Genomic DNA, 26,482 nt, shown 5'->3' with positions numbered 1-26,482 from the left:
ATGCAACCTCTTATTTGATCCTCTCTGCAACCTTGAGAAATGAGAGGTTCATTTGACTCATGAGGAAACTAGACTCAGAGAGGCTAGGTGATCTGCCTGAGGTCACACAGCAAGGTCGGCCCTTCCCAGCATGTGGATCCAGAGCTGGTGCACTTTCCACTGGGCTGTGCTCTGCTCTTCCTCTCAGCCCCGAGTCCATTTTCTCTGGGGCCCTGGGTGCTGTAGTGTATGGTGAGGCGGGGGTGCAATGCTGAGGGTGATGGCTTTCTGCCTCTTGCCTGCAGGGCCCTAGCACTTGCTGCTTTCCTGGGTGTGGTCCTGTGGCTGTCTCTGGACACCTCCCGGCGGCCGGAGCAACTGGTGTCCTTTGCGGGAATCTGCGCGTTCATCGTCCTCCTCTTTGCCTGCTCAAAGCATCATTGCGCGGTGAGTGCTAGCTGTGGGGCCCAGGACTGGAAGTGTCTGTCTCTCTCTTCCGCCCCGAGGCTGGAGCTGGGAGCTGGGGTACGGGCAGTTGCTCCTGTCAGCAGATTCCTGGAGGCTCAGAGCCTGGAGAAGACCTGTGTGCGTCAGGACAGGCTTCCTGTGAAACAGAAGTCCTCACGCTCCCCAGCAGGGATGTGTCTCTTGACTCAGAGGCCAGCGGGGCATTTGTTTCCTTGGCGACATGTCCTCTGGTCAGTCTAATCCTGGTCTTCAGGTCTGTTGTCTCAGGAACCACCTCCACCCCCAACCACAGACAACACAGGCCACAGCTCCAGTCCGTCTGCAGAGGCAAGGGTTTCCTGGAATCATTAGCTTAAAATAGTGCTTCTCACAATCTGCGCACTAGACCAGCAGCAGCAGCACCTCCATGGAACTTATTAAAAATGCAACTTCTTAAGCCCCACCCTAGGCCCACTGCATTAGAAGCTCAGGGGCAAGGGTGGCGATCATCTTGTCAGCAAGCAGAATTCTGATGTGTACTCAATTCTGATGTGTACTTAATTGTGGTGTGTACTCAATTCTGATGTATACTAAGGCAGCCATGCGGAAGGAACCTTCTCTCTCTCTGCCTCTGTGGCATCAGGATCCCTCTGTTTCATGGCGTGGCCACCCCTTTCCCCAGGCTACAGCCAAGCCTCCCAGGAGCGTCTGATGCGCGCCTGAGCTTGGACTCACTGCTAAGGAATTATTAAATGCTGACCCGGGAAAAGCAACCTGAGGAGCCCAGCTCTCGTCTGCTGGGAGGGGTGGGGGCAAGGGGTGTGGGCGCAGAGCCCAGCTTATGGAGGAGAGAGTGGAGAGGGTCAGGCAGACTGCGTTCACGCTAGCTGGAGGGGAGCTGGGCCCGGAGCAGTCTGGTGCGGATCCTGAGGCCAGAACCCCAGACCACAGCTCTGGCAGTGAGGACCCGGAGACGAAGTGCCATGACGTGCCCAAGGCTGGTGAGGTTTCACCTAAGTTCTTGGTTAGAATCTTGGCCCATCCCTGCCCACTGCCCAGGCTCGCTCCTGCCTAGCACATGGCCTGTTCTGAATCCCAGTGAGGGTGTAACCACTGGCACCAGGCCCCGTGCTCTGTCTGGCTCCAGCCCCATCCTCCGAGCAGGCCAGTGCTCCTGCGCTCCCTCGGCAGCTGGTGCCCTCCGCCCTCACCCCTGCCCTGCTCCCTGCCCATCCCTGAAGGAGCTGAGCTCACCAGCACCTTTCTGTGGGGTGGGGTGGCAGGTGTCCTGGCGGGCCGTGTCTTGGGGACTTGGACTGCAGTTTGTACTCGGACTCCTCGTCATCAGAACAGAACCAGGATTCATTGCATTCCAGTGGCTGGGCGAGCAGATCCGGGTAGGTACATGGGGCCTGGCTGCCCGGAGCATCTTAAGTTACTGGGAGCTTGGGACTGGTGCGGCGGAGGAGGGGGTGTGGGTGGACCGGGGCCCCAGACCAGGTGGGCAGCGGGTGGCTGGGCAGCACAGCTGCCACTTCCCTTATGCCTGGCATCAAGACCCCAGTGGAGTATCCTTTCAGAGGCTGGGTCTGTAGTCAGCAGTGACTTGGAAATTGTAATAATTAAAAGTGCTAAAAAAAAATCCCCCAAAATCTGCAAATGATTTACTTGTGTATATGTATGTTTAAAAATAATGTTTATTGAAGTTATACATTTTTATTCTGTTTTTGTTTTGTTTTGTGACAGAGTCTCTCTCTGTCACCCAGGCTGGAGTGCAGTGGTACAGTCTCAGCTCACTGCAACCTCCGCCTCCTGGGGTTAAGCAATTCTCTGCCTCAGCCTCCCCAGTAGCTGGGATTTCAGGCACCCACCACCATGCCTGGCTAATGTTTGTATTTTTAGTAGAGACGGGGTTTCACCATGTTGGCCAGGCTGGTCTTGAACTCCTGACCTCTGTCGATTCACCTGCCTCAGCCTCCCAAAGTGCTGGGATTACAGGTGTGAGCAACTGCGCCCAGCCCCATTTTGTTTTGTTTTGTTTGAGACAGTCTTGCTCTGACATCCAGGCTGGAGTGCAGTGGTGTGAACTTCAGCCTCGACAACCTGGGCTCAAGTGATCCTCCCACCTCAGCCTCCCCAGTATTGAGTAGCTGGGGCTACAGGTGTGAGCCACCATGCCAAGCTAATTAAAACAATTTTTTGAGGGGATACAGAGTCTTCCTATGTTTCCCAGGCTGGCCTCGAACTCCTGGGCTCAAGTGATCTTCTCACCTTTAGTCACGGGGTGCCCAGCCGATTCTGTTTTTTATTATAGTAAAATCTATCTAACATAAAATCGACCATTTTAACCATTTTTAAGTGTCATCAAATTCATGCACACTGTTGTGTCACTATCATGATTTACTTTTGTCAAAAGAAAATTACAACAAATTTGGTTAAAAGATCCGAACTGGCTTTTATTTGTGATTTTAGAACCAGGCAACACTGCATTCTGTAAAAATAGAGTGAGTGTTCTGATCATGTCCCCATTTTATAGATGGGAACACTGAAGCTGAACAGAAGAAGTGACTTGCTGGCCCTGCAGTCACAACCCAAGTTCAGGATGTAACACAGGGCTCCTGTAGAAGCATGGCTGGGCTCAGACTCCAAGGCCACAAGCTGGGGTGGGGACAAGATGAGGGGACGTTTTGCCATTGGTTGTCAGGGGCCTGAGCAGGCACAAAGGCACCGCCGCCTTCACACGTCTCCTGGTCTTGCGTCTTCCATTGTCTCTTCTTCATTGTCCTAACGACTCTCAGAGCATTTCTTATTTTATTTTATTTTTTTGAGACGGAGTCTTGCTCTGTTGCCCAGGCTGTAGTACAGTGGTGCGATCTTGGCACCTCTGCCTCCTGGGTTCAAGTGATTCTTCTGCCTCAGCCTCCCTAGTAGCTGAGATTACAGGTACCCACCACCATGCGTGGCTAATTTTTGTATTTTTAGCAGAGACAGGGTTTCACCATGTTGGCCAGGCTGGTCTCCGAACTCCTGACCTCAGGTGATCCGCCCGCCTCAGCCTCCCAAAGTGCTGAGATTACAGGTGTGAGCCACCGCACCCAGCCTACAGAGCATTGCTTTAAAATCAACTGAAATGGTGTCTCTTTGGTGAATGCACTTAGGAGCTAGTGCTTGTGATGGTAGCTCTAACGCCCCTTGCCAGGTGGTGCCCACCCGATAAAGGCCTAGGGGACTGTCCCTGGGCCAACCCGCCTGTCTCTGGCTGCGCTTCCTCCCTCCTCCCTTCCCAGCCTCACTGCCTGTTTTTGTTTTTTTCTTTCAGATCTTCCTCAGCTATACGGAGGCCGGCTCCAGCTTCGTGTTTGGGGAGGCGCTGGTCAAGGATGTGTTTGCCTTTCAGGTCAGCTTGATCAGGGTCCCGGAGGCCTTTAGCAGCCGCTGCCCAGCGCCTCCAGCTAGAGGGGAGTCTTGGCACGGCGGGTGCCCAGGTGGAGGGGAGGGGCTCTGTGAGCAGATGTGGCTATACTGGGAAGCTAGCGAAGCCTAAGCCTGGACCCTGGGAGGGGCCCAGCAATGTGCGCCTCATGAGATGTTTTTTGCTATATTTTGTAAAATTTGCAAAAGTAAGATATTTCCGTGTGCTTTTCCTTAGAGATGAACCTCCAGGTTATAGAATTACTGAGTGGCTGAGGATGAGAAGTGGGGGGAGGGGTCGTGGGGATAGCTCCTGCTGAGACTTGAGCCCCTGAAGTCTGCAGACTCTGGGCCTAGGACCAGTGGTTTCTGGGAAGAAAACCGCTCCCGTGATCCTCTCAGGCACTCCTCCTTCAGGGCTCCTCACAGGCCGCCTCTGCCAGGAAGGCCGCCCTTATTAGCCTTATTAGTCCAGCGGTGACAGCTCCCTCCTCTGTGTCGTCCTAGACGTAGGATACCGCTTTCCCGCCCTCCCTCCCTGCCTCCATCCATCCTTCCTTTCTTCCATTAAAAATTGATTGTGCATTTACGGCACTGCAAAATATCACAGGGCAAATGAAGATAGACACTGTTCTCTCTCAGAGACCTTATTGTCTAATGGTGGAGCCCCAGCCCTAATTTAAACACATCCACAGCCCAGGATGCTGTGGGGGGACCCGCTTCACTGTTCTTGGTGGGGCTGTGGTTGTGTTTCTTTTTTCCACAGTTAACTGTTTAAGCACCGAAATGTCTTGTTCAGTAAGAACTCTAGCGGAGCCCTCCTTTGCCTGCCTTACACTCAAATTGTCTAAGACCCTGAGGCTTGCTCTAGGCTTAAGCTCCACATGCTAGGTGAAAGAGACAGAGAGAGACGTGGGGCTCCACTCACCCAGTAGCTGGCCCCCGTTTTTTGCCACCGATGCATGGCACGGAGAGGGACATCAGGGCAGCCCACTCTGGTACATCTGGGACCACCATCACCACGGAGCTGCTATGCAAGACCCTGTGTGCAGGTTCCAGAGGTTTCTGCTATTTTCATTATCCTGGGGGTGTTGGACCCAGAAGACTTTTGGCCTAAGCCATGGACTTGGCTATGGACTTCTGGGCTGGCGTTGAGCCAGGTCATGAGTTCAGACACTCCTGCCTACCCCTGACCCTGACCTCTGGCGAGTTCCTCTTGGAGCCTTAGTGTCTGTTGTGCCAGCAGACTCCCTGGGGAAAGTCCCGTCTAACATTGTCAGCCCTAAGAGGAAAGTGGCGGGGGGGGCAGATTCCTGTCTTCTCTGAAGTCTTCTTGCCCCCTGGGTGAATTTGCCCATCATGTTTTCTGAGACCACTTCTGCATAGGGAGAATATTGGGAGGGGCAGCCTCTGTCAGGTCTGAAAAGGCCCCTAATGCCATGTTCCTTTAAGTGATCCACCCACCTTGGCCTCCCAAATTGCTGGGATTACAGGTGTGAGCCTGTAAGCATAATTAATGCGGGGGTACCCAAGGTTTCAGAAAAGAGCAGTAAGATCTGCTTCAGGGTCAATTCCATGTCCACCCAAGCAGGGAGGCTCCCACAGCTTCTCACACTTTAAAACACACACACCCGGCCAGGTGCGGTGGCTCACACCTGTAATCCCAGCAATTTGGGAGGCCAAGGTGGGTGGATCACTTGAGGTCAGGAATTCGAGACCAGCCTGACCAACATGGAGAAACACCGTCTCTACTAAGTACAAAATTAGCTGGGCGTGGTGGAGCATGCCTGTAATCCCAGCTGCTAAGGAGGCAGAGGCAGGAGAATCACTTGAACCCGGGAGATGGAGGTTGCGGTGAGCAGAGATCGAACCATTGCACTCCAGCCAGGGCAACAAGAGTGAAACTCCATCTTAAAAAAAAAAATACACACACACATACACCCGACACTCTGCAGTTCAACCTCCGCAGGCAGCTGGGTTCAAGTGTAATAATGGAGAAGCCTGAGGAGTACCTATAGGAGAGATGGTTCTAATAAGGGACCGTGAGGAAGACTCCTTGAGGAGGTGGCATTTGACATAGAGTTTAGGACAGAAGAGATTTGGACACACGGAGCTAGGCAGGAAAAGGAAATGGGATGGGCAAAGCATGGAGGTGAGAACATGCTGGTGTGTCCCCGGTGCAGGGCGCAGTTCAGTGGATGGGCGTACAAGCTGCTTCCCAAAGGGAAATGACAGCCTCGTTAGCCAAAGAAGCAGGGAAGAGGTGCTGAGCAGCCCACGCCGCTGCTCTCCGCTGGAGCCCCCAGCCAGCGTCTCTCCTGCGTCATTGCTGGGCTGGCCTCTGTGTCTGGCCCCTGGCCACATTCGCTGTGTCTCCTCACATCCTGCCTCCCTTTCTGGAAGGATGTGTGCACACCTGCTGCTTGCATTTCTCCCCGAATCACCCTTTAGAATCATGGATTCCTGGACCGTGCGCACCAGGAGAAAGCTCAGTGGTATTTGGGCCTCCCTTTTGTATTATAGGTGGTCCAACCAAGCCCCAGAGAGGAGCAGTGAGCTGGCCGCCGTGGCACAGTGAGTTAGGGCAGAGCCGGAACTGGACCCCTCCAGTGGAATTCCGGTTGAGGGATGTATTCTTCCTCACACTATCAGCGGAAATCAGTGGCCTCGTGTGTCTCCTCCAAACACAAAAAGCACTCTGAATAACAAAAATGATCATTTAAAAATGTGGCAATTAGGCCAGGCATGGTAGCTCCTGCCCGTAGTCCCAGTATTTTGGGAGCCTGAGGTGGTCGGAGGTTTCACCATACTGGCCAGGCTGGTCTCAAACCCCAGGAGTTTGAAACCCGATCTCTACTAAAAATAGAAAAATTAGCCAGGCGTGGTGGCGGACACTTGTAATTCCAGCTACCTAGGAGGCTGAGGTAGGAGAATGACTTGAACCAGGGAGGCAGAAGTTGCAGTGAGCTGAGATGGCACCACTGCACTCCGGCCCAACACAGTAAGACTCCATCCCCAAAAAAGAAAATAACAGTAAAATAAATGTATCAGTGGTGGCAAAAAACTTTGAAGTTGAATGTTCAGTTAAGACAGAAGCAATAGTGGGGTGGGCCTATCATTGACCAGCATTTCCCAGACAAACACTATAGTTTCCTGGCCCCTGGGAGGCCCTATCCTCTGGACAAATTCCTGGACAGTGTATCGGCTGATGCCCCATCCTTAGCAATGCCGGAAAAGATGCGTGGCAAATGTTGAGAAATAATTCTCTTTCTCACTAACCACAACATTGTATTCAGCCTCCCCCCTCCCCCGTATCACACCCATAGGCTTGGGATTTGCCCTCAAGGTAGGGCTGACCTGAACAGAAGACTCAGGAAGTTCTCTATTCTTTCTGTGAATCACGCAGACCTAGTCCAAGGCCTTTGGCCAATTTCAGCTTGGGGAAGTCTTCTCTGAGCTCACTCAGATTTTCAGAATCCAAGCTGCTTCCTGCTGGCCATGGTCCAGCTGCTCTCTTCCTGGGGGGAAATAAAGCCTCTCCCCGGGGCTCCTTCAGCCCTCAGCCTGCCCTGGGCCTGGAGTCCGGCACAGTGGCCGCGGCAGTCACCCCTTGGCTGTATCAGCTGGATTAGTCATCCCACCTTGGCTCCATCTCCCTCCTGGTAACTTTCCACCCGCATGAGCACAGCCCCCGGGTCTGGCTGACCCGGGAGCACGCTGTCATTCTTTTCACTATTGTTCTAGCCTCTGGAACCAGCACCCACTACTCAGCTCCACAGTGCTGCTCACATTTTCTCTGGAGGCACCCCTAGGGTCAAGGAAAATGTCTTCATCTCCTGAGAGTTTCGGGGTGTCTGACACAGACTATGCAATCCCCAGTGATCAAGAGTGCCAAATTTTGCACACACACACACATGCACACACGCACGCACACACAAATACACACAAAGATCAAATAAGGACCAAAGGTATCATTGGGTTTGGTAATGAAGGGGTAACCGGTAACTTTACTGAGCATGGATTTCGGTGAAGGGAATGGGAATCCGTGAAGCCGGGGGTGGGATGGCTGAAAGAAGGGAGATGGGACCGCTGAGGTAGGAGGCATCTTGTTGAAAACCTGGGGTCCAGGCAGAGATGGGCATGAGGGGCAGAGTGCTCAGGCCATTCTGGGTGAAGGATGGCACAAACAGGAAGTCAGGAGGCGTAGCTAGGGGACAGCCAGAAAGGCAGCTGCTCTGGACTTGGAGGCGAGTCCCTTCTGCATTCTGGTGGCTGGCAGTGTATGCTGCCGCTGCTGCCCCAGCATCTTCCGTCTTCGGGTTTTTTGTGGTTCACCGTGGCCTGGGGCTGGTGATGGGGCACGGTCTACAGTGCTCGGGCCTTGGGGTCTGTGGATATGAGGGTTTGCCCAGACAGCCTTAGGAAGTCAGCAGGAGCCCTTGCTCAGCCTCCTCCAGGGAGAGGAGGGAGCAGGCCATGTCCTTAGTGGGTTTTGTCCGGCCTTCAAAGCATGTTTCCTGGCCAGGTGATGAAGTCTGCTTAGAGCCTCTAATCTAGGATCTAGGGCCGTGTTTGTCAGAGTGTGGTGTCCAGGTCAGCTGCACCAGCAGCATCTGGAAAGGCCAAACATCAGGCCCCACCCTAGACCTATTCAATCCAAAATATTCTGAGCACATTCTCAGAGGATGCTTCTGGTCCATGTGCTAACAACCACTGGCCTGGAAGAGCTAGATTCCCTTCTTCCTTGAGTTATAGTACGAGCAGGACCCACCTCCAAAGCCATTTCTACAAGGCAGTGGTCAGGACTTACTTGGGTCTTCCTTGAAGGGGGTTGCCTTAGTCCATCCAGGAGGCCATAATGAAAACCATAGACTGGGTGGCTTACAAGCAACAGAAATTTATTTCCCACACTTCTAGAGGCTAGCAGTCTGAGATCAGGGTGCCTCAGTTCTGTTGAGGCCCACTTTGCCCTCTACCCACTTGGTTGTCTGTGTCCTCACATGGTAAGAGAGGTGAGGGAGCTCTCTGGAGCCTCTTTTATTTTTTATTTTTATTTTTTTGAGGTAGGATCTCACTCTGTTGCCCAGGCTGGAGTGCAGCGGTGTGATCACTGCTTATTGCAGCCTCCATCTCCTGGGCTCAAGTGATCCTCCTGCCTCAGCCTCCAGAATAGCTGGGATTACAGGTGCATGCCACTATGCCCAGCTAATTTTTTTGATTTTTAGTAGAGACAGGGTCTCACTATGTTGCCCAGGCTGGTCTTGAACTGAGTTCAAGGGATCCTCCAGCCTCAGCCTCCCGAAGCGCTGGGATTCTAGGCGTGAGCCACTGTGCCTGGCATGGGACCTCTTTTATAAGGGCACTAATCCCCTTCATGAGGGCTCCACCCTCATAACCTAATCACTCCAAAGGCCCCACCTCCTAATACCATCACCTAGGGAATTAGGTTTCAATATATGAATTTGGGGGGACACAGATATTCAGTTTCCAGCAGGGATACATGCTGCCCCTGAAGGCAGAGAAACCTCCAGGACTGTTCCCAGGGCAAACCTCCTGAGGGGCATGCAGGACCTTGGCATTGTACCTGGTGGCTGGGAGTTACATCTGCCTCTTTGCTGGTGTGTGACCTCAGGCGGGTGGCCAAGATCTCACAGCCTCCGTGTGCCCATTTGTGAAGTGGGGACAGTTACATCCACCACAGCTGCTGTGAGGATTGATGAGTCCCCACACGTTAGGGACCTGGTCCAGAGCAGGCCCTCGTGGTTGGCGCACAGTGGGATTTAACGGCACTTGCCTCCCCCTTCCATAGCAGCACTGCCTTGAGCTGCCCGCCCTGTTCTGCCATCTCACATTCTGCCAGGGAGCGCCCCACAGCTGTTTCCTGGGCTGAGATGGTATTGGCTGCAGGGACCTTATTTAGTATTCTATCCTACCTTAGAAAATTGGGGCCACTGTTTTCTCTTTCATTCCCCTCCGCTCCCTAGACAGTCCCCACTTAATCCAAAACACAGCTTCTCTTCCACCATCAATCTCCATCTCACAGATAGAAAATCTCTTTTGATTGCTGGCAGGAGAAAGTCCCAGTGCTGCAGTGGGGTCCCGATGTCCCAGACACTCTCCTTCCTGGCACGGGCCATCCCTACAGGCCTGCCAGTCTCTCTCAGGACCCACTGGACAAGCAGTCTAGACAGTGCGTGACCCTCTCTGCATCTCAGTCCCAGGAGTGGTGGAATGATGTCATCACACCCGTGCTGGACGTGTTTCTAGCCCTAGGCGGGAGGAGTCGTCACGGGCCGGGAGAAGGGTTTCTTTGAGCTGGTTCTGGTGTTCTCTGTCAGGTGACTTCCCCACCTCAGTGAAGTTGGTGACAGATGACAGCAGAGCAAGTCCAGATACCACCTGCAGCATTGGTCTGGGAAGGGACAGGAGAAAGAAAAGGCCAGCAGACCTTGCTTCCCAGCTGCCCGGGGCAGAATCTCCATTCTCTTCAGGGGCCATTCTGTAATCCCAGTTCACTTTGAACTAGAGCCTAAATTTGGTTGCTCAAGACACTCCCTCCTTAAAAAACAAAAGCAGCCCTTGCCGGGCCCTCAGCAGGGTCCAGCGGTGAGCACAGCGCTGCGTCTTGCAAGGACTGTCCATGCTGACGATCTCTCCTTCCTCGTGTCCCCCTTCCACCTTGGCTCACTGACATCAGCCTCGGTCCCCACCCTTCCTCTCACACTGCTGTCACCTAGATCACGGGCGCCTCCAGGCTGCTAAGTCCCAGGGGTCTGGCTCAGTCCTTACCTTTCCAGAGTTCTCTGACGCACCTGACACAGCTGCCAGTGACTTTCCCTTCTTGAAAAGCTGCCCCTCGGTTTCCGTCCCGCCTGTCTCCTGGCTATTTCCAGCCCTTGGCTATTTCTATTTTTTTTTTTTTTTTTTTTTTTTTTAGGTGGAGTTTTGCTCTTGTTGCCCAGGCTGGAGTGCAATGGTGCAATCTCGGCTCACTGCAGCCTCTGCCTCCCAGGTTCAAGCAATTCTCCTGTCTCAGCCTCCTGAGTAGCTGGGATTACAGGTGCCCACCACTACACCTGGCTAATTTTTGGTATTTTTAGTAGAGATGGGGTTTTGCCATGTTGGCCACGCTGGTCTTGAACTCCTGACCTCAGGTGATCAGCCTGCCTTGGCCATTGGCTATTTCTTTGTCTCCTTCGCAGGCACCTCCTTCCGCTCTCACCCTTCAGTGACATTGAGCACAGGGCCCTCCTTAGCCCCTGCTCTTTTCACTCAGGGTGATTTCCACAGTGAATTGCACCCACCAGCCACCTCAGCCTGTACCACTACGGCGTCTTCTTCTTATTCTTTTTTTTTTTTTTAACAGGGTCTCACTCTGTCACCCCAGGCTGCAGTGCAGTGTCATGATGTTGGCTCACTGCAACCTCCCCCTCCTGGGTTCAAGTGATTCTCATGCCTCAGCCTCCCGAGTAGCCAGGATTACTGGTACCTACAACCACACCCAACTTTTTTATTTTTATTTTTGTTTTTATTTTTAGTAGAGATGGGGTTTCACCATGTTAGCCAGGCTGGTCTTGAACTCCTGACCTCAAATGATTTGCCTACCTCAGCCTCTCAAAGTGCTGGGATTACAGGTGCGAGCCACCATATGGAGTCTCACTCCGTTGTCTGGGCTGTAGTGCAGTGCCATAATCATGACTCACTGCAGCCTCCAATTCCTGGAATCCAGTGATCCTACTGATTCAGCCTCCAGAGCAGCTGGAACCACATTCGTGCGCCACCATGCCCAGCTATTAAAAAAAAAAATTGTGTAGAGATGGTGGCCTTGCTTTGTTTCCCAGGCTGGTCTCAAACTCCTGAACTCAAGCAATCCTCCCGCCTCAGCCTCCTACAGTGCTGGAATTACGGGCGTGAGCCACCACACTGGGCCAACCTGTACTTCTTATGAAAGAGTCCCAAGCCAAGGCCTGGCCCAGATCTCCCCTCTCAGCTCCCCACCCTTTTATCCAGCTGCCCACTTGATGTTCCACAGGTATCTCAAATTCAAAGTTCAAAACCAAACTGATTTTCCCACAGACCACTCCTGCCTATACTCTCTCCCTTGAGAAATGTCCACTTATTATTGAAAATTATAGGAACAGCTGGGCACGGTGGCTCATACCTGTAATATCAGCACTTTGGGAGAATGAGGCAGGCAGATTACTTTAGGTCAGGAGTTCAAGACCAGCCTGGCCAACATGGTGAAACCTTGTCTGTAATAAAAATACAAAAATTAGCCGGGCGTGGCAGCTGGCACTTGTAAGCCCAGCTACTTGGGAGGCTGAGGCAGGAGAATCACTTGAATCTGGGAGCAGAGGCTTCAGTGAACTGAGATCAAGCCACTGCACTCCAGCCTGGCTGACAGAGTGAGACTCCATCTCAAAAAAAAAAAAAAAAAAAAAAAAATTATGGGAACAGATAAGAAATTCATGAATAAAGAAAAAAGAAAATCTCCATAGCCCCAGCACATAGAAACAAGCCCTTTGACTATTTGGTAGTGCTTCTTTCTATAATTTGAATATTCCAATTTTCCCACCTAACATTGTAGCTTAAGAATGCTCCCATGCTATTACCAGTTCTGCATGACGACTGTAAACTGTTGGGAACACATGACACAGAATAGAGCAAACATGCCAACCTAAAAGGGTATAAGGTAAAAAATAACCTTCCTCTCATCCCTGGCCCCCAAGGCACCCAGTTCCCTCCACAAGGCACCTGCTGTTGCTGGCCTCCTGCACATTCTTCTAATGATCCCCACGCTCATACAAGATCACACACAGTGCCCCTCACACACATGTTTTTGGAGAGGTAGGGGATCTTACTATGTTCCCCAGCCTGGCCTTGAACTCCTGGGCTCAAGCAATCCACTTGCCTCAGCCTCCTGGGGAGCTGGGACTGTAGGCACATGCCACAGTGCAGAGCTACGTCCCACCCCCTTTTGAAACCTGCATAACAGCATAGCATACACTCTTGTGGTTCACCTTCCCTTTGTGCATTTAACAATGTATCTCGGAATCTGTCTGCAACTCCCCATAGAGACCTTCCGCATTCTTGTTTCCTGATCCTTAGTGCTCTGGTGTCTGTCTGGATCATAGGTGATGAAATTAGTCCCCCACTAATAGACCTCTCTGTTTTTGCCAGTTCGTTGTTATAAATCAGACTGCAGTAAAGAAAGACCAGGGTGCAGAAAAGCAACCTCCTTTTCCATGGGCCTAGAAAGGAGGGAGGTGTGAGAGAAATTCTGAAGGGAGAACGCCTAAGCCCTGGAGTGAAGGAGGAGGGGCGTTTAGCCAGGTATTAATCATAGGAAACGGGGTGATGGGAGGAGATGCTGGTTCGGGTCCGTGATGAGCGGAAGTGGAACACCAGAATGATGAGGGTTCCCTCATTCACGCCCAAAACGCGGGAGAGAGGTTAAGGCCAGTCTGAGGCCAAGCATTGAGCCCATGGAGAAGGATGCACACTGTCACCCTCACAACGCCCCTCAGATGTGGGCATTTTACCCCCATTTTAGAGACAAAGAAGCAGGAGATGAAAGTGGTGCACTCAGGCCCCACCGCACCACAGCACGGGCCTGCCTGTGTGAGGAGAAAGAGCGCGGTCTGGTGGCTGTCACTGTTTACAGGGGATCTGAGAGGACGAGGCTGCCTCCAAAGAGGGCCTGCAAATGGAATAGCTGGGGCTTCATGCTCTGGTCCCAGAGCATCTTCCCGGATCCTGGCAGGCCTCTGAGAGGCAAGGCCTGCGAGGGAGTGGGCCACCTGGGGTCTCCTGGGCCCTGCCTGGCACCCTGGCTCCTGCCTGCCTCTAACCTGGAGTCCTGTGCTCTCCCTCCTGGCAGGTTCTGCCCATCATCATCTTCTTCAGCTGTGTCATATCAGTTCTCTACCACGTGGGCCTCATGCAGTGGGTGATCCTGAAGGTGAGTTCTCAGTGCCCATGACCTGCACTCTCCCAAAGTCACCAGCGCGCAGCTCCCAGAATGCCTTGCTCCCAGAGCCCAAACCTCCCCAGATACACTGCTCCCCAAGCCCACACCCTTCCAGAATCCCCTACTCCCAGTGCCTACACCTTTCCAGAACTCCCACTTCCCAAGTTCCACACCTTTCTGGAATCCCTTGCTCCTGAGGCCCACACCTACCCAGAACCCCCTGCTTTTAGAGTTCACACCTTCCTAGGATCCTGTGCTCCTGAGGTCCACAGCTTCCCAGAATCCCCCACTCTTAGAGTTCACAGCTTCCTAGAATCCTTTGCTTCTGAGGTGTACACCTTCCCAGAATCCCCTGCTCTTAGAGTTCACACCTTCCTAGAATCCTTTGCTCCTGAGGTCCACAGCTTCCCAGAATCCCCTGCTCTTAGAGTTCACACCTTCCTAGAAGCCTTTGCTTCTGAGGTCCACACCTTCCCAGAATCCCCTGCTCTTAGAGTTCACACCTTCCTAGGATCCTGTGCACCTGAGGTCCACAGCTTCCCAGAATCCCTCACTCTTAGAGTTCACAGCTTCCTAGAATCCTTTGCTTCTGAGGTGTACACCTTCCCAGAATCCCCTGCTCTTAAAGTTCACACCTTCCTAGAATCCTTTGCTCCTGAGGTCCACAGCTTCCCTGAACCCCCTGCTTCCAGGATCCTCACCCTTGCAGAATTTAGTACTGACTAAATATCCTTTCCCAGGGTCTCCTGTCATGATACTAAGGAGAAGTAGCACCAAAGCCTAATGTGGTCTTTGCTAGAGGAAAGGTTGCAGTTTTGAGGCTGCATTGAGAAGGTGTAGAGGGGAAAAGTAATTTATAGCAAAAAGATATTGAGAGACTGTTGCAGTGGGCCATATTGGCCAGACTTCGCTAGTATAAATGTCAAATCCTGTGCTTATGTTCATAACATCTGCTACACAAAACCAGGATGTAGGAGACAGCATTGGACAGCATTGGGCCTGGCAAAAGATTCTGAGGTTTTAACTGATTGAGCTCAGAATAAATCAGCCATATCAGATGGCTGCCAGAAATGCAAAAACAACCTGTGATTATTGTCCTCGTTCATTTTCTGTTGCTGTAACAGAATATCAAAGACTGGGTAATTTATAAAGAAAAGAGATTTATTTGGCTCATGGTTCTGGAGGCTGGGAAGGCCAAGAGCATGGCACTGACATCTGGTAAGGGCCTTCTTGCTGGGAAGGCCAAGAGCATGGCACTGACATCTGGTAAGGGCCTTCTTGCTGTGTCATAGCATGGTGGAAGGGCAGAAGACAGAGTGAGCACATGAGACACAGAGAGATCAGGGCCGAACTTATCCTTTTTATCAGGAGTTCACTCCCATGATAGCCAAACCTCTGCAATAACAGCATTAACCCATTCATGAGGGCAGAGCCTTCAAGACCTAATCACCTCCTAAAGGTCATGCTTCTCGACATTGTTACAATGGCAATCAAATAGCTTTTTTTTTTTTTTTTACTTTGGCAATCAAATTTCAACATGAGTTTTGGTGGGGATATTCAAACCGTAGCAGTTACGTTAAGAGCACAGACTGCGTAGCATAAAGGAGGTGATTACTCCCAGATCTGGAGAATGTGTTCAACCAAGAGGCTATGACAAACCGAACTATGAGCAGGAGAGTGAAAGGGCCTGAAGCCATACCCTCTACAGAATGACTGCAGGAGTAAGGAATGAGGAGCCTGGAGAAGAGGAAGTGAGGGGTAGGACAGCTGTATACAAATACTTACAGAAGAGAGTTTAGGGAAAGGGCAGCCTGAGAGGCACCAGCAGTGGAGAGAATTCCAGGAAAGCAGATTTCATCTTGATTAAAAAGAAGAGCTTTCTGTTGGACATGGTGGCTCACACCTGTAATCCCAGCACTTTGGGAAGCCAAGGCAGGTGGACCACCTGAGGTCAGGAGTTTGAGACCAGCCTGGCTAACATGGTGAAACCTCGTCTCTACTGAAAATAGAAAAATTAGCTGGCTATGGTGGCATGTGCCTATAATCCCAGCTACTTGGAAGGCTGAGGCAGGAGAGTTGCTTGAACCTGGGAGGCAGAGGTTGCAGTAAGCTGAGATTGTGCCACTGCATCTAGCCTGGGTGACAGAATGAGACTCTGTCAAAGAAAGAAAGAAAGTGGGGCGGGGGGAAGGGAGGGAGAAGGAGAGGGAGAGGGGAAGGGGAGGGGCAGGGGAGGGGGAGGGGAAAGCAAAGCTAAGCTTCCTAGTACAGTGTTTCCCAAAACCTTTTCCACAAAACTGTAGTTCCACATCATGTTAATAAATGTTACCAGGTAAAGGTAGCCTGATCTCGTGGTCAAATAATTTGGGGACACTAGGCTAGATATCATGCTACACAAATTTAAACAGGTTTAATGCAGGACTTCTCAGAACCTTTACTAAACTAATGCGTATTGGTAATCTCCATGGGGTGTGTGTGTCTGTGTCTGTGTCTGTGCAATTCCCAACTCTCAAATATATTTAGCAAGGAAATACTTTCTGTGTTCCTATGGTGGCATGGATGGCTTTGGGAAGTGGTAAGCCATCAATAAAGGCGTGGAAGAAGACGATAGATGGACCTTTTGGGAAAATGCAGATGAGGGGTCCTACACTGGACTGGGAGTTGGAAGGAAGATGGGTAAGCTCTTCTACGCCAGCGCCCCCTGACCCTGGGATTTGCTGACATCAGCCCACAAAGAACACTCTGCTTCCTCCTAGATTGCCTGGCTGATGCAAGTCACCATGGGCACCACAGCCACTGAGACCCTGAGTGTGGCTGGAAACATCTTTGTGAGCCAGGTGGGTACGGCAGCCTCCTGCCCTCATGCTCATCAGCAGCTTCCACAAAGCAGGCAGGTGCCCTGGGTCCCCAGGGCTCTGATTCAGTCTGAGGAAGAGCCATTTGAACCTTCTCCCAGGGTCATCAAAGGCCGCTGGCCCAGAGATACTCTGTTTGGGGATGCCTGGGTCATGCCAGGGAGGATGTCACCTGCCTGGCATCTCACCCCTCTGACCCTAGGCAGTCTTCATCACCCAAAGACTCACAAATCCTACAGATAGAGTCCACTTTCTTGTTTTATACAAGAAACAGGTTCAGGGCGTGGGAATCCCATGGCCAAGATCCCACATGTATAAGCCGCAGGTTCGAATCCAGGTTTTCTTCTTCCTGGTCGGAGTTTTTTCCATTGCATCATTTTGTCTTTTCTGTTCTCTCTCTTTCTGAAAATGTGTTTTCCAAAGTAACTGTGACTGAATGCACCCTTAGTGGAGTCCCTTTCAGAGAGCCTGATCCCCCGGAGGATGGCCTGCTGGAGACTCTGCCATGGTCTGTCCCGGCCCATCTACCTAACGTTTGAGTCTCTCACCAAGAGACACACTGTCAAAAGATGCCATATTTCATTGGACAGTTTAGGAGGCTTTGGAGAATATTTGTATCTTGTTTGCTATGGTGCAAGTGTGTTGATTTCAAAGTTTTTTTCCGGTTGTTTTTTGTTTCGTTTTTATCTTATTTTTAGCCAATGAAGATAGGTGTGCTCTCAGATAAGCTGTCACAAAAATCCCTTAAGGTGTTCAAAATGAGGCAAAAGAGGAAAACAATATTAAAATGCAAAGCAGTTATTTTATATGAAAGGCTGCAAATGTTTTGCAAAGGCTGTGTGTTTTGCTGGGAAAATATGTAGGTGAAGGTGACATTGGGTGATGTGAAGTGCTGCCAAGGTAAATTCACTCCGGACAAGTTGATTAAGGTACCTAGTTCTGCGCCTCATTTCCCACAAGAGGAGGGGATGGGGAGCCTTCAGGGGTCAGTGGCGTCATTTCAACCTCTATATGTGGCAGGCCTGGCCCTCTCCTCTTGTCCGTCTGCACTCCCTCCCTGCGGGATCACACTAGCCTATGGCCTTAAACACTTTCAGTGGCTCCCAGGTCTGCTCTGCGCTCCTGACCTGCCACGAACTCAGGACTGAGAGTTCACTTGACCGTTCACTTGGAGATCTAAGGGGTGTCTCACATTAAGACACTAAGTCCAAACAACCAGAACTGTTGCTCCCCTCCCCCATCACCCCTCCCTGTCTCAAGCCCTTCCCCTTGGCATGTGGGAACATCTTCCACTGGATCGTTCAGACAGAACAGCCTCTCTAGCAGCTGGGATTACAGGCACGAGCCACCATGCTCGGCTGATTTTTGTATTTTTGGTAGAGATGGGATTTCACCATATTGGCCAGGCTGGTCTCGAACTCCTGACCACAGGTGATCGGCCGGCCTTGGCCTCCTAAAGTGCTGAGATTACAAGCGTGAGGTACCATGCCTGGCCCACTCAGTTTTAAACACCCCCGACCAGTAGGCATTCTCACACATATTTTCATCACTTTCATCACCATCTGAAAGGACATTGCTTACCTGCTTGGTTCCTTGTTGATTATCTGTATTCTCCCACCACCGCTAAAGCCCTCCTTCAGCCCTCCACTGCTCCCAGGATGTAAGCCCCATGAAGGCAGGGACTTTATATTGTTGACCCCATGTTCCTATTCTGTAGAACAGTGCCTGGAACACAGTAGGTGCTCAATAACTAGTTACTGAGTGAATAATGAAGGGCTTCAGGCTGCCCAGATGCCCAGAAATGCACCCCCTATCCAATGCCCCAGCCCCTTTTCGGCCACCCCCCGTGGTTGCAGGACAGCTTAGACCTGCTCCCCATCCCTCTGCATGAGCAGGCGTCATTCCTGGCACCCCTCTGAGCCTCTTTTGCTCTCCCGGAAAATGGAGATGCCCACTTCTATCTCAGAAGGTTGTGAGTAATGAAGGTGACGTGCTTAGTGGGGTGCCTGGTTTGTGGCGGGCCAATGACACAGGGGAGCATTGTCAGGCTGGGATGGGGGGACGGGGGTCCTTCTGCAGGCCATGCTGAGGTTCAGAGAGGCTCAGCCACACACAGACCCTGGTCCTCACCCCATCCTGCTGCCTCTTGCCACAGGACTCCCAGGCGCTCGCTGTGACCTGTGGAGGTGAAGGGTGTGCCCAGCCGCCCCGCTCTGCTTGTCTGACATCTTTCCTGTTTGCAGACCGAGGCTCCGTTACTGATCCGGCCCTACTTGGCAGACATGACACTCTCTGAAGTCCACGTTGTCATGACTGGAGGCTACGCCACCATTGCGGGCAGCCTGCTGGGCGCCTACATCTCCTTTGGGGTAGGTAGTGCCCTCCTTCTGCTTGGCTATGTTGAGGACCTGAAGCCCACCTTTGTGGGAGCCCCACACAGCTCCTGGCCGGAGCAGGTCTCGGATCTTCTCTCTTGGGCCTGCTGTGCTGGTGAGAGGAGCGGCGTCCCCTAAGCCAGGCAGGCCAGTGGGCTGGACCATTTGCTCAAGTTTCGCACATGGCCACCTAGGGCAAAGCATCCCGGTGTTCTGTTTACTGAGTGCATTCTAGGTACCAGGCAATATGCTAGAGTTTTAATATCCCCATTTCCAGAGGAGAAATTGAGGCTCAAGTGTAAGTGAGGTGCCCAAACCCAGATCTGTCTGACTGCAAAATTCATCTCATTTCTCCAGTCTCACACCTGGACCGGCCCTAGAGATCTGTCCCCTCCTCCCCTTCCCCACACTCTCTCTGGGCTCAGGCCCTGCCTCTGCTCTTAAATTGTTGCTTATGCAGTTTACATAGCACAAAGCATTTGTAGGTCAAATTCCAGTGGTGTGAATTAGGCCCTTAAAGCAATCTCAGTGCTACTGCATGGCAGGCAGAGAAGAATTTTCAAATGCATCCCTGCAAAATGCCCAGTAATAATGCTTTACATTCATAAAACACCTTGTGCTTTCACAGGCAAATCTTCAAAGCTCTCAATTTTATTTCCTTAACTGTCAAAGAAATTCTTGCTTATTGCAGAAGCAAATAAGTTTTTAAATCTCTTTCTTAACCCCACTTCCCACAGGTAACTGCTTTTATTTATTGATTTATTAATGTAATTTTTTTTTTTTTTTGAGACAGAGTCTTGCTCTGTCTCCAGGCTGGAGTGCAGTGGTTCAATCTTGGCTCATTGCAGCCTCTGACTCCCTGGTTCAAGTGATTCTCCTGCCTCAGCCTCCTGAATAGCTGGGATTACAGGCACGAGCCACCATGCCCAGCTAATTTTTTTTTTAAAATTTTTAGTAGAGATGGGGTTTCACCATGTTGGCCAGGATGGTCTCGATCTCCTGACCTCATGTTCTGCCCACCTCAGCCTCCCAAAGTGCTGGGATTACAGGCGTGAGCCACCATGCCCGGCCTGGTAACTGCTTTTAATAGCTTAGAACAGCTGTTCTCAAAGTGGGGTCCATGGACCAGCATAGTCAGCATCACGTGAGAACTTGTTAAAAATGCAGATTCTTGGGCCCGGCCCAGACCTGCTGAATCAGGAACAATGGGGAGGCCAAGGCAGGTGGATCACCTGAGGTCAGGAGTTTGAAACCAGCCCAGCCAACATGGAGAAACCCTGTCTCTACTCAAAATACAAAAAAATAGCTGGCCATGGTGGTGGGTGCCTATAATCCCAGCTACTCGGGAGGCTGAAGCAGGAGAGTCGCTTAAACCCAGGAGGCGGAGGCTGCAGTGAGCTGAGATCGTGCCACTGCATTCCAGCCTGGGCGACAGAGTGAGACTCTGTCTCAAAAAAAAAAAAAAAAAAAAAGAAAAGACAAGGAAAGAAAAGAAACAATGGGGGTGGGACCAGCATAGTGCGTGGCAGCAAGCCTCATAGGTGATTCTGATGCTCACTGAATTTGAGACCCACGGACCTAAAATGTCATTCCAAATCTGTCTGTGTAAGTAGTCTTTCAGGTATATACGCCTGAGTACTCACATACTTTTTAAATTTTTTTTTTTAAATAAAAGATGAGAATCATTGATCAAGAGAAAATAGCTCATAAATTATAAAAAGATATTCAAGCTCACTGTTGTTTAAAGGAATTAAGACAATAATAACTTATCTTTCTTCTAAGTGATATGCAACCCTTTATGTGTCTCCAAATGGCAAGAGTGTGGTACTCATCCACTCATGATGAGAGTTTAATTTACTGTAACCTTTCTGGTGAACACCTATCAGTCAATTTATTTTTTATTTATTTGATTATATAGATCACTTAAAATATTTTATTTTTTCCTTTTTAACTTCCCACATGACACCAACATATATATATATTTGTATATATATTTGGAGACAGAGTCTCCCTCTGTTGCTCAAGCTGGAGCACAGTGGTGCAATCACAGCTCACCACAGCCTCAAACTCCTGGGCTCCAGCAATCCTCCCACCTCAGCCTCCTGAGTAGCTGGGACTACATATGTGAGCCACCACCTCTGGCTATTTTTTCTTTTTTTCAGTAGAGATGGGGTCTTGCTGCGTTGCCCAGGCTGGTCTTAAGCTGGGCTCCAGCAATCCTCCCACCTTGGCCTCCCAAAATATTGGGAATATAGGCATGAGCCACTGCACCCAGCTTCAGTCACTTTAGAAATACTCTTTCCCTTTGATCCAGCTAGAAAGATTGTGATATAGAGATATTCTCACAAATGTTCAAGAAATGCAAAATTTCAACATTATTTGCAAAAGCAAGAAAACTGGAGAGACTAAATGCCCAGCAGTACAGTCATGAGCTGGGTAAGTTGCTGCCAAAAGGCGGTGGCATTCAGCGTGAAAGCGAGGTGGCTTGTTTATTGGAGAGTGACCCTGCCCTGCCTTTGCCCCCCTCCCAGGCTCTCTGGATGTTGTGTGTGGTGGGGGGTGACCACAGAGTGACCTATACTGTCCCCTTCTGCAGTTCCAAATTCCACCTGTCTCTCTCATCTGTTCCTGGGGATGACGAGGGATGGGTGAAAGGGCAGCCAGCCTGCCCCTCCGCCTCTCCTTCACTCCAGACACCTGGGCCACACCAAGAACCTCACTGTCTCTACCTCCCACAGAGTTGTCTGGCAGGGCCAGCTGTTGCATGACTTTTCAAGAAGTCCCCCTGTGCTCAGGGGCTTTGGATTCTGGGAGGGCGCCCTCCCATCTAGAATTCTAGAGACTCTCATCTGGTTTGCACCTGTCTCGCTGGGGCCTAGAAAGGGCTCGTTAGAGCTGGTGCACTCCCCACCACCAATTGTTTTTGGAAGTGTAGGGGCCAAGGGGAAATTTCCCCTATACCCTCTGAAGGTCACTGAAAACTCAACTCACAAAAGACAGATTAACAGGAGGAAGGCACACGAATTTATTTAATATATACACACGCGAGCCTTCAGAACGAAGACCCAAAGATACAGGGAAAATCGTCCATTTTTATGCTCAGGTTCAACAAAGCATGGACAGCCACATAGAAATAGAATTGGACAGAGTGTGATCTAATACTAATGGACTCAGTGGAGGAGAAACAGCAAAGCCCATCTGTCTAGCCCCTTCTTGGCTCTCTGAGCGTGCATTTGTTCCTTTGGCATATGGGGCAAGATCATCACTGGAAGGGGGCCTTATGACCTCCAGTCAAACAAGGAAGGTAGATAATTTATTTATGGCCAGTTTGTACCCAGGAAGGCAGAGGGAAGGCAGAGCACTGTTTTTGGCGTTATGGCTGGCTCTGGGTAAAAGAGCTTCTGGTCTCCGGGCCCTGCCTTGGGGAAGAGGGATTCTGGTTTCTATGGCTAGCCTTGGGGAAGAATTGGACTGAACGATGGGAGAGCGGGAGAGAAAGACTTCTTCCCAGGCTGCTTCTGAACCCTTCATTTTTGGGTATTGTTTTCAAAGTCTCAACAGAAGAAATTCGATGTTTCAAAAATGGAAACCCAAAACTTTGTTCCTGAAACTTTTTTCATGACAGGATATTGGGGGAGGGGATGCCGTACTATTTTCAGAACTTAGGGCTTTAAATGTCTTAACCTGGCTCTGGTCCCCTCAGCCGAAAGAATAACCCTGGTGTTCTTCTAGTCATTACTTAAAACCCAGCCCTCCTTCCTGCCCTTTCTCAGGCAAAAGTCCAGGCCCAGCCCTGGGCCGTCTGGCTTCCCCATTGGCGGGGCCTGGGTACCCATGTCCCTTTACCTACACAGAATGGGCAGAGGTAGCCAGGATCAGCCCTAGGGGCCCTTGAGCCTCCACTCACAGTCTCTGGTTTGGAAGCCCCAGGCTACAACCACAGCTGGCCCAGAGGTAGAGCGCCTAACAGCCTGTCAAACCTTCCTTTCCTTCAATCTCTGGATCTGCCCCTAGTCTTGTCTCCAGTGCAGCTCTCTTCTGCCCCCACCTGGCTCATGACAGTCACTGCACCACCCCTGCAAGGCACTCCCTCTACCTTCCTTCCTCAGTGAGCTCCTCAGTATCTTTGGTTCTGCCTTCAGCCCCTGAATCCCAGAAGGGTCTTTTTTGCTCTTTCCCCCAAGCTCCCAGATCCCTTTTTTTCTTTGAGACAGAGTCTCCCTCTGTCACCCAGGCTGGAGTGCAGTGGCTGGATCTCGGCTCATTACAACCTCCACCTCACAGGTTCAAGCAATTCTCCTGTCTGTCTCCCAAGTAGCTGGGATTACAGGGCCCGCCATCACGCCCAGCTAATTTTTGTATTTTTAGTGGACACAGGGTTTTACCATGTTGGCCAGGCTGGCCTTGGACTCCTGACCTCAGGTGATCGGCCCATCCCGGCCTCCCAAAGTGCTGGGATTACAGGCACGAGCCACTGTGCCGGGCTTCCAAGTCCCAGATTCATAAGACCACTTTGTAGCTCAATTTCTGTCTCCCTTCTTCACACATCCCTCCTATTGCTAATATCTGGATATTTCTAGACCTCACTGTCCAAAACAGTAGCCACCAACCACACATGACTATTGAGCACTTGAAATGTGGCTAGTCATACTCAAAAAAAAATTTAAGATGTTTTGTTAATTTGTAGTTTTTATCTTGTCATCTATATTGATAATTTTATATTGATTACATGGGTGGAAAGAAAATATTTTGGATATATTGGGTTAAATAAAACATTATTAAAATTAATTTAACTTATTTTTTTTCCTTTTTAAAATGTGGCTACTAGGCTGGACGCATGGCTCATGCCTGTAATTCTAGTACTTTGGGGGGCCAAGGCAGGAGGATGACTGAAGCCAGGAGCTTGAGAACCAGCATGGGCAACATAGGGAGACCCCATCTCTACAAAAAATTGAAAAATAAAAAATTAGCTGGGCATGGTGGCACACATCTATAGTCCCAGGTATTTGGGAGGCTGAAGCAGGAGGATCACTTGAGCCCAGGAGGTCGAGGCTATAGTGAGCCATGATCATGCCATTACACTCCAGCCTGGGTGACAAGTGAGACCCTTTGGGTCAGAGAGAAGGGCCATGGGCAGGCATGGGCCCTGGGATGCTAGGATGGAAGGCTCTCCTGACCAGGTGCCTGGGAGGCAGGGCTGGGGAACGTCACAGAGTGGAGTAGCTGGCAGTGGGGAGGTGGATGTGGGCTGGCCCAGTGCCCAGGGAGCCCTGCCTGTGCAGGACTCAGCCCTTTCCATGATGAGCTAGAAACTACCAACTGCAGCATTTGAGGTGGTGACCACAACTGGCCCACCCAGGGGACAGTGTCCAGGAATGTGACAACTGCAGGGTGTGTTCCCTGCTGTGACTCAGGTTTACAAACCAGATGTGATCTACAAGTCAGAGGAAGGGGCAGGGTCCTGACTGGTGGAAGGAAAATCCCAGGATTCCAGGTGTGTCACCATCCCAGCTGGGGCTGGGCAACTGAGGAGGAAGCAAGTGAAGTCCCAAAGCCCCACCCAGAAAGTCCAGAAAGGACACCTGACCCAAGTGGGCTTCATCTAGCAAAAGGCAGGGGCCCAGGCTTGCGTGCCCAGTTTCCACACAGGGCCCTGGTGAGGTATCAGGCAGCTGCCAATTCTTGTTCATGTTTTAAGGGGTTTTGTTGGTGCTTAAAAAGAAACAACTAGCGGCCGGGTGTGGTGGCTCACGCCTGTAATCCAAGCACTTTGGAGGCCAAGGCAAGCGGATCACCTGAGGTCGGGAATTCAAGACCAGCCTGACCAACATGGTAAAACCCCGTCTTTATAGAAAAAAAAAAAAAAAAAGAAACAACTGGGGTTTAAAAAAAAAGGACACAAGACCTGGGATTCAGAGCCTGAGAGGGTCTCTAGCCTGGCTTCTCAGCAGCAGGCCTGGTACTTCCCTGAGATGGTAATAAGGGGCCCCCATGCTCTGTTCTCTGCTTTTTTTTTTTTGAAACAAAGTCTCACTCTGTCACCCAGGCTGGAGTACAGTGGTGTGATCTCAGCTCACTGCAACCTCTGCCTTCCGTGTTCAGGTAATTCCTGTGCTTCAGCTTCCCAAGTAGGTAGGATTACAGGTGTGTGCCATCATGCCAGGCTAATTTTTGTATTTTTAGTAGGGATGGAGTTTCACCATGTTGGTCAGGCTGGTCTCGAACTCCTGACCTCAAATGATCCATCCCGCCTTGGCCTCCCAAAATCCTGGGATTACAGGTGTGAGCTACCATGCCCAGCCTCCCCTCTGCTTTCATCAGCCTGAGTGTCTATCTTCAACTTACTTCTCTCCTTCTTTTTCTAACCCTTGAGAATACAGTTGGCTTATTACAAACTTTAAGACGAAAACATCTATTTTACTTTTCTTTTCTTTTTTTTGTGAGACAAAGTCTCACTCTGTTGACCAGGCTGGAGTGCATTGGTGTGATCTTGGCTCACTGCCAGCTCTGCCTCCTGAGTTCAAGCAATTCTTCTGCCTCAGCCTCCCAAGTAGCTGGGACTGCAGGCATGCGCCACCATGCCCAGCTAATTTTTGTATTTTTGGTAGAGATGGGGTTTCAGCATGTTGGCCAGGATGATCTCCATCTCTTGACCTTATGATCCACCCGCCTCGGCCTCCCAAAGTGTTGGGATTACAGGCGTGAGCCACTGCACCCGGCTGATTTTACTTTTTTGTTTATTAAAAAAAATATATTGCTGTGGACATTTTGAAAGACACCAAAATGCAGAAAGAAAAGAATATTGGCCAGGTGTGGTGGCTCACACCTGTAATCCCAGCACTTTGGGAAGCTGAAGCAGGTGGATCACGAGGTCAGGAGTTTGAGACCAGCCTGGCCAACACAGTAAAACCCCATCTCTACTAAAATTAAAAAATTAGCTGGGCTTGGTGGTGCTCATGTGTAATCCCAGCTACTCCGGAGGCTGAGGCAGGAGAATTGCTTAAACCCTGGAGGTGGAGGTTGCAGTGAGCCGAGATTGTGCCACTGCACTCCAGCCTGGGTGACAGAGCAAGACTCTGTCCTGGGGGAAAAAAAAAAAAAAGGAAAAAAGAAAATCACCCTTGGCCCCACCAGCCAGGGACAGTGAATTCATTGGCATTTCGGTGTATTTTTTTCTGCTCTTTCCATGCATCAGTTTGGAGTCTGTTTCCCCACTGTCCCCTGTTTTGGTCATTCTCTACCTGCAATGTTGTAGGGCCTTTCCCACATCACTGTGAGGCCTTGGTGACCTTCATTTTTAATGACAGCTGGACGATGCTTAGCCATTCTTTACTGTTAGATGTCTGAGCTGGTTCTAGTTTCCCTGCTTGGTAAATGATGCAGTGATGTGGGGGAAACATGTCATTTATCTCTGTGGAAAAGAACAGAGAATCGAGGGGTTTGGG

At 50.7% G+C, this 26,482-nt stretch overlaps 1 protein-coding gene across 2 annotated transcripts in view; it reads left to right on the top strand.

Annotated features, from left to right (window-relative positions):
* SLC28A1 (solute carrier family 28 member 1) overlaps window positions 1-26,482 on the top strand; it is a 56,568-nt gene that overhangs the window by 16,809 nt on the left and 13,277 nt on the right. For both annotated transcript variants that reach the window (XM_032264832.1, XM_032264833.1), the window contains exons 6-11: window positions 285-426; window positions 1,710-1,823; window positions 3,746-3,823; window positions 13,718-13,798; window positions 16,564-16,644; window positions 18,906-19,031. In XM_032264832.1, the coding sequence (XP_032120723.1) occupies window positions 285-426; window positions 1,710-1,823; window positions 3,746-3,823; window positions 13,718-13,798; window positions 16,564-16,644; window positions 18,906-19,031 (622 nt within the window). The remainder of the gene's footprint in view (window positions 1-284; window positions 427-1,709; window positions 1,824-3,745; window positions 3,824-13,717; window positions 13,799-16,563; window positions 16,645-18,905; window positions 19,032-26,482) is intronic.

Source organism: Sapajus apella, unplaced genomic scaffold (genome assembly GCF_009761245.1).
Source record: "Sapajus apella isolate SASKATOON/1434 unplaced genomic scaffold, GSC_monkey_1.0 scaffold147, whole genome shotgun sequence".
Classification (NCBI taxonomy): Eukaryota; Metazoa; Chordata; class Mammalia; order Primates; family Cebidae; genus Sapajus; species Sapajus apella.
This window is presented reverse-complemented; position numbering and strand designations above follow the sequence as displayed.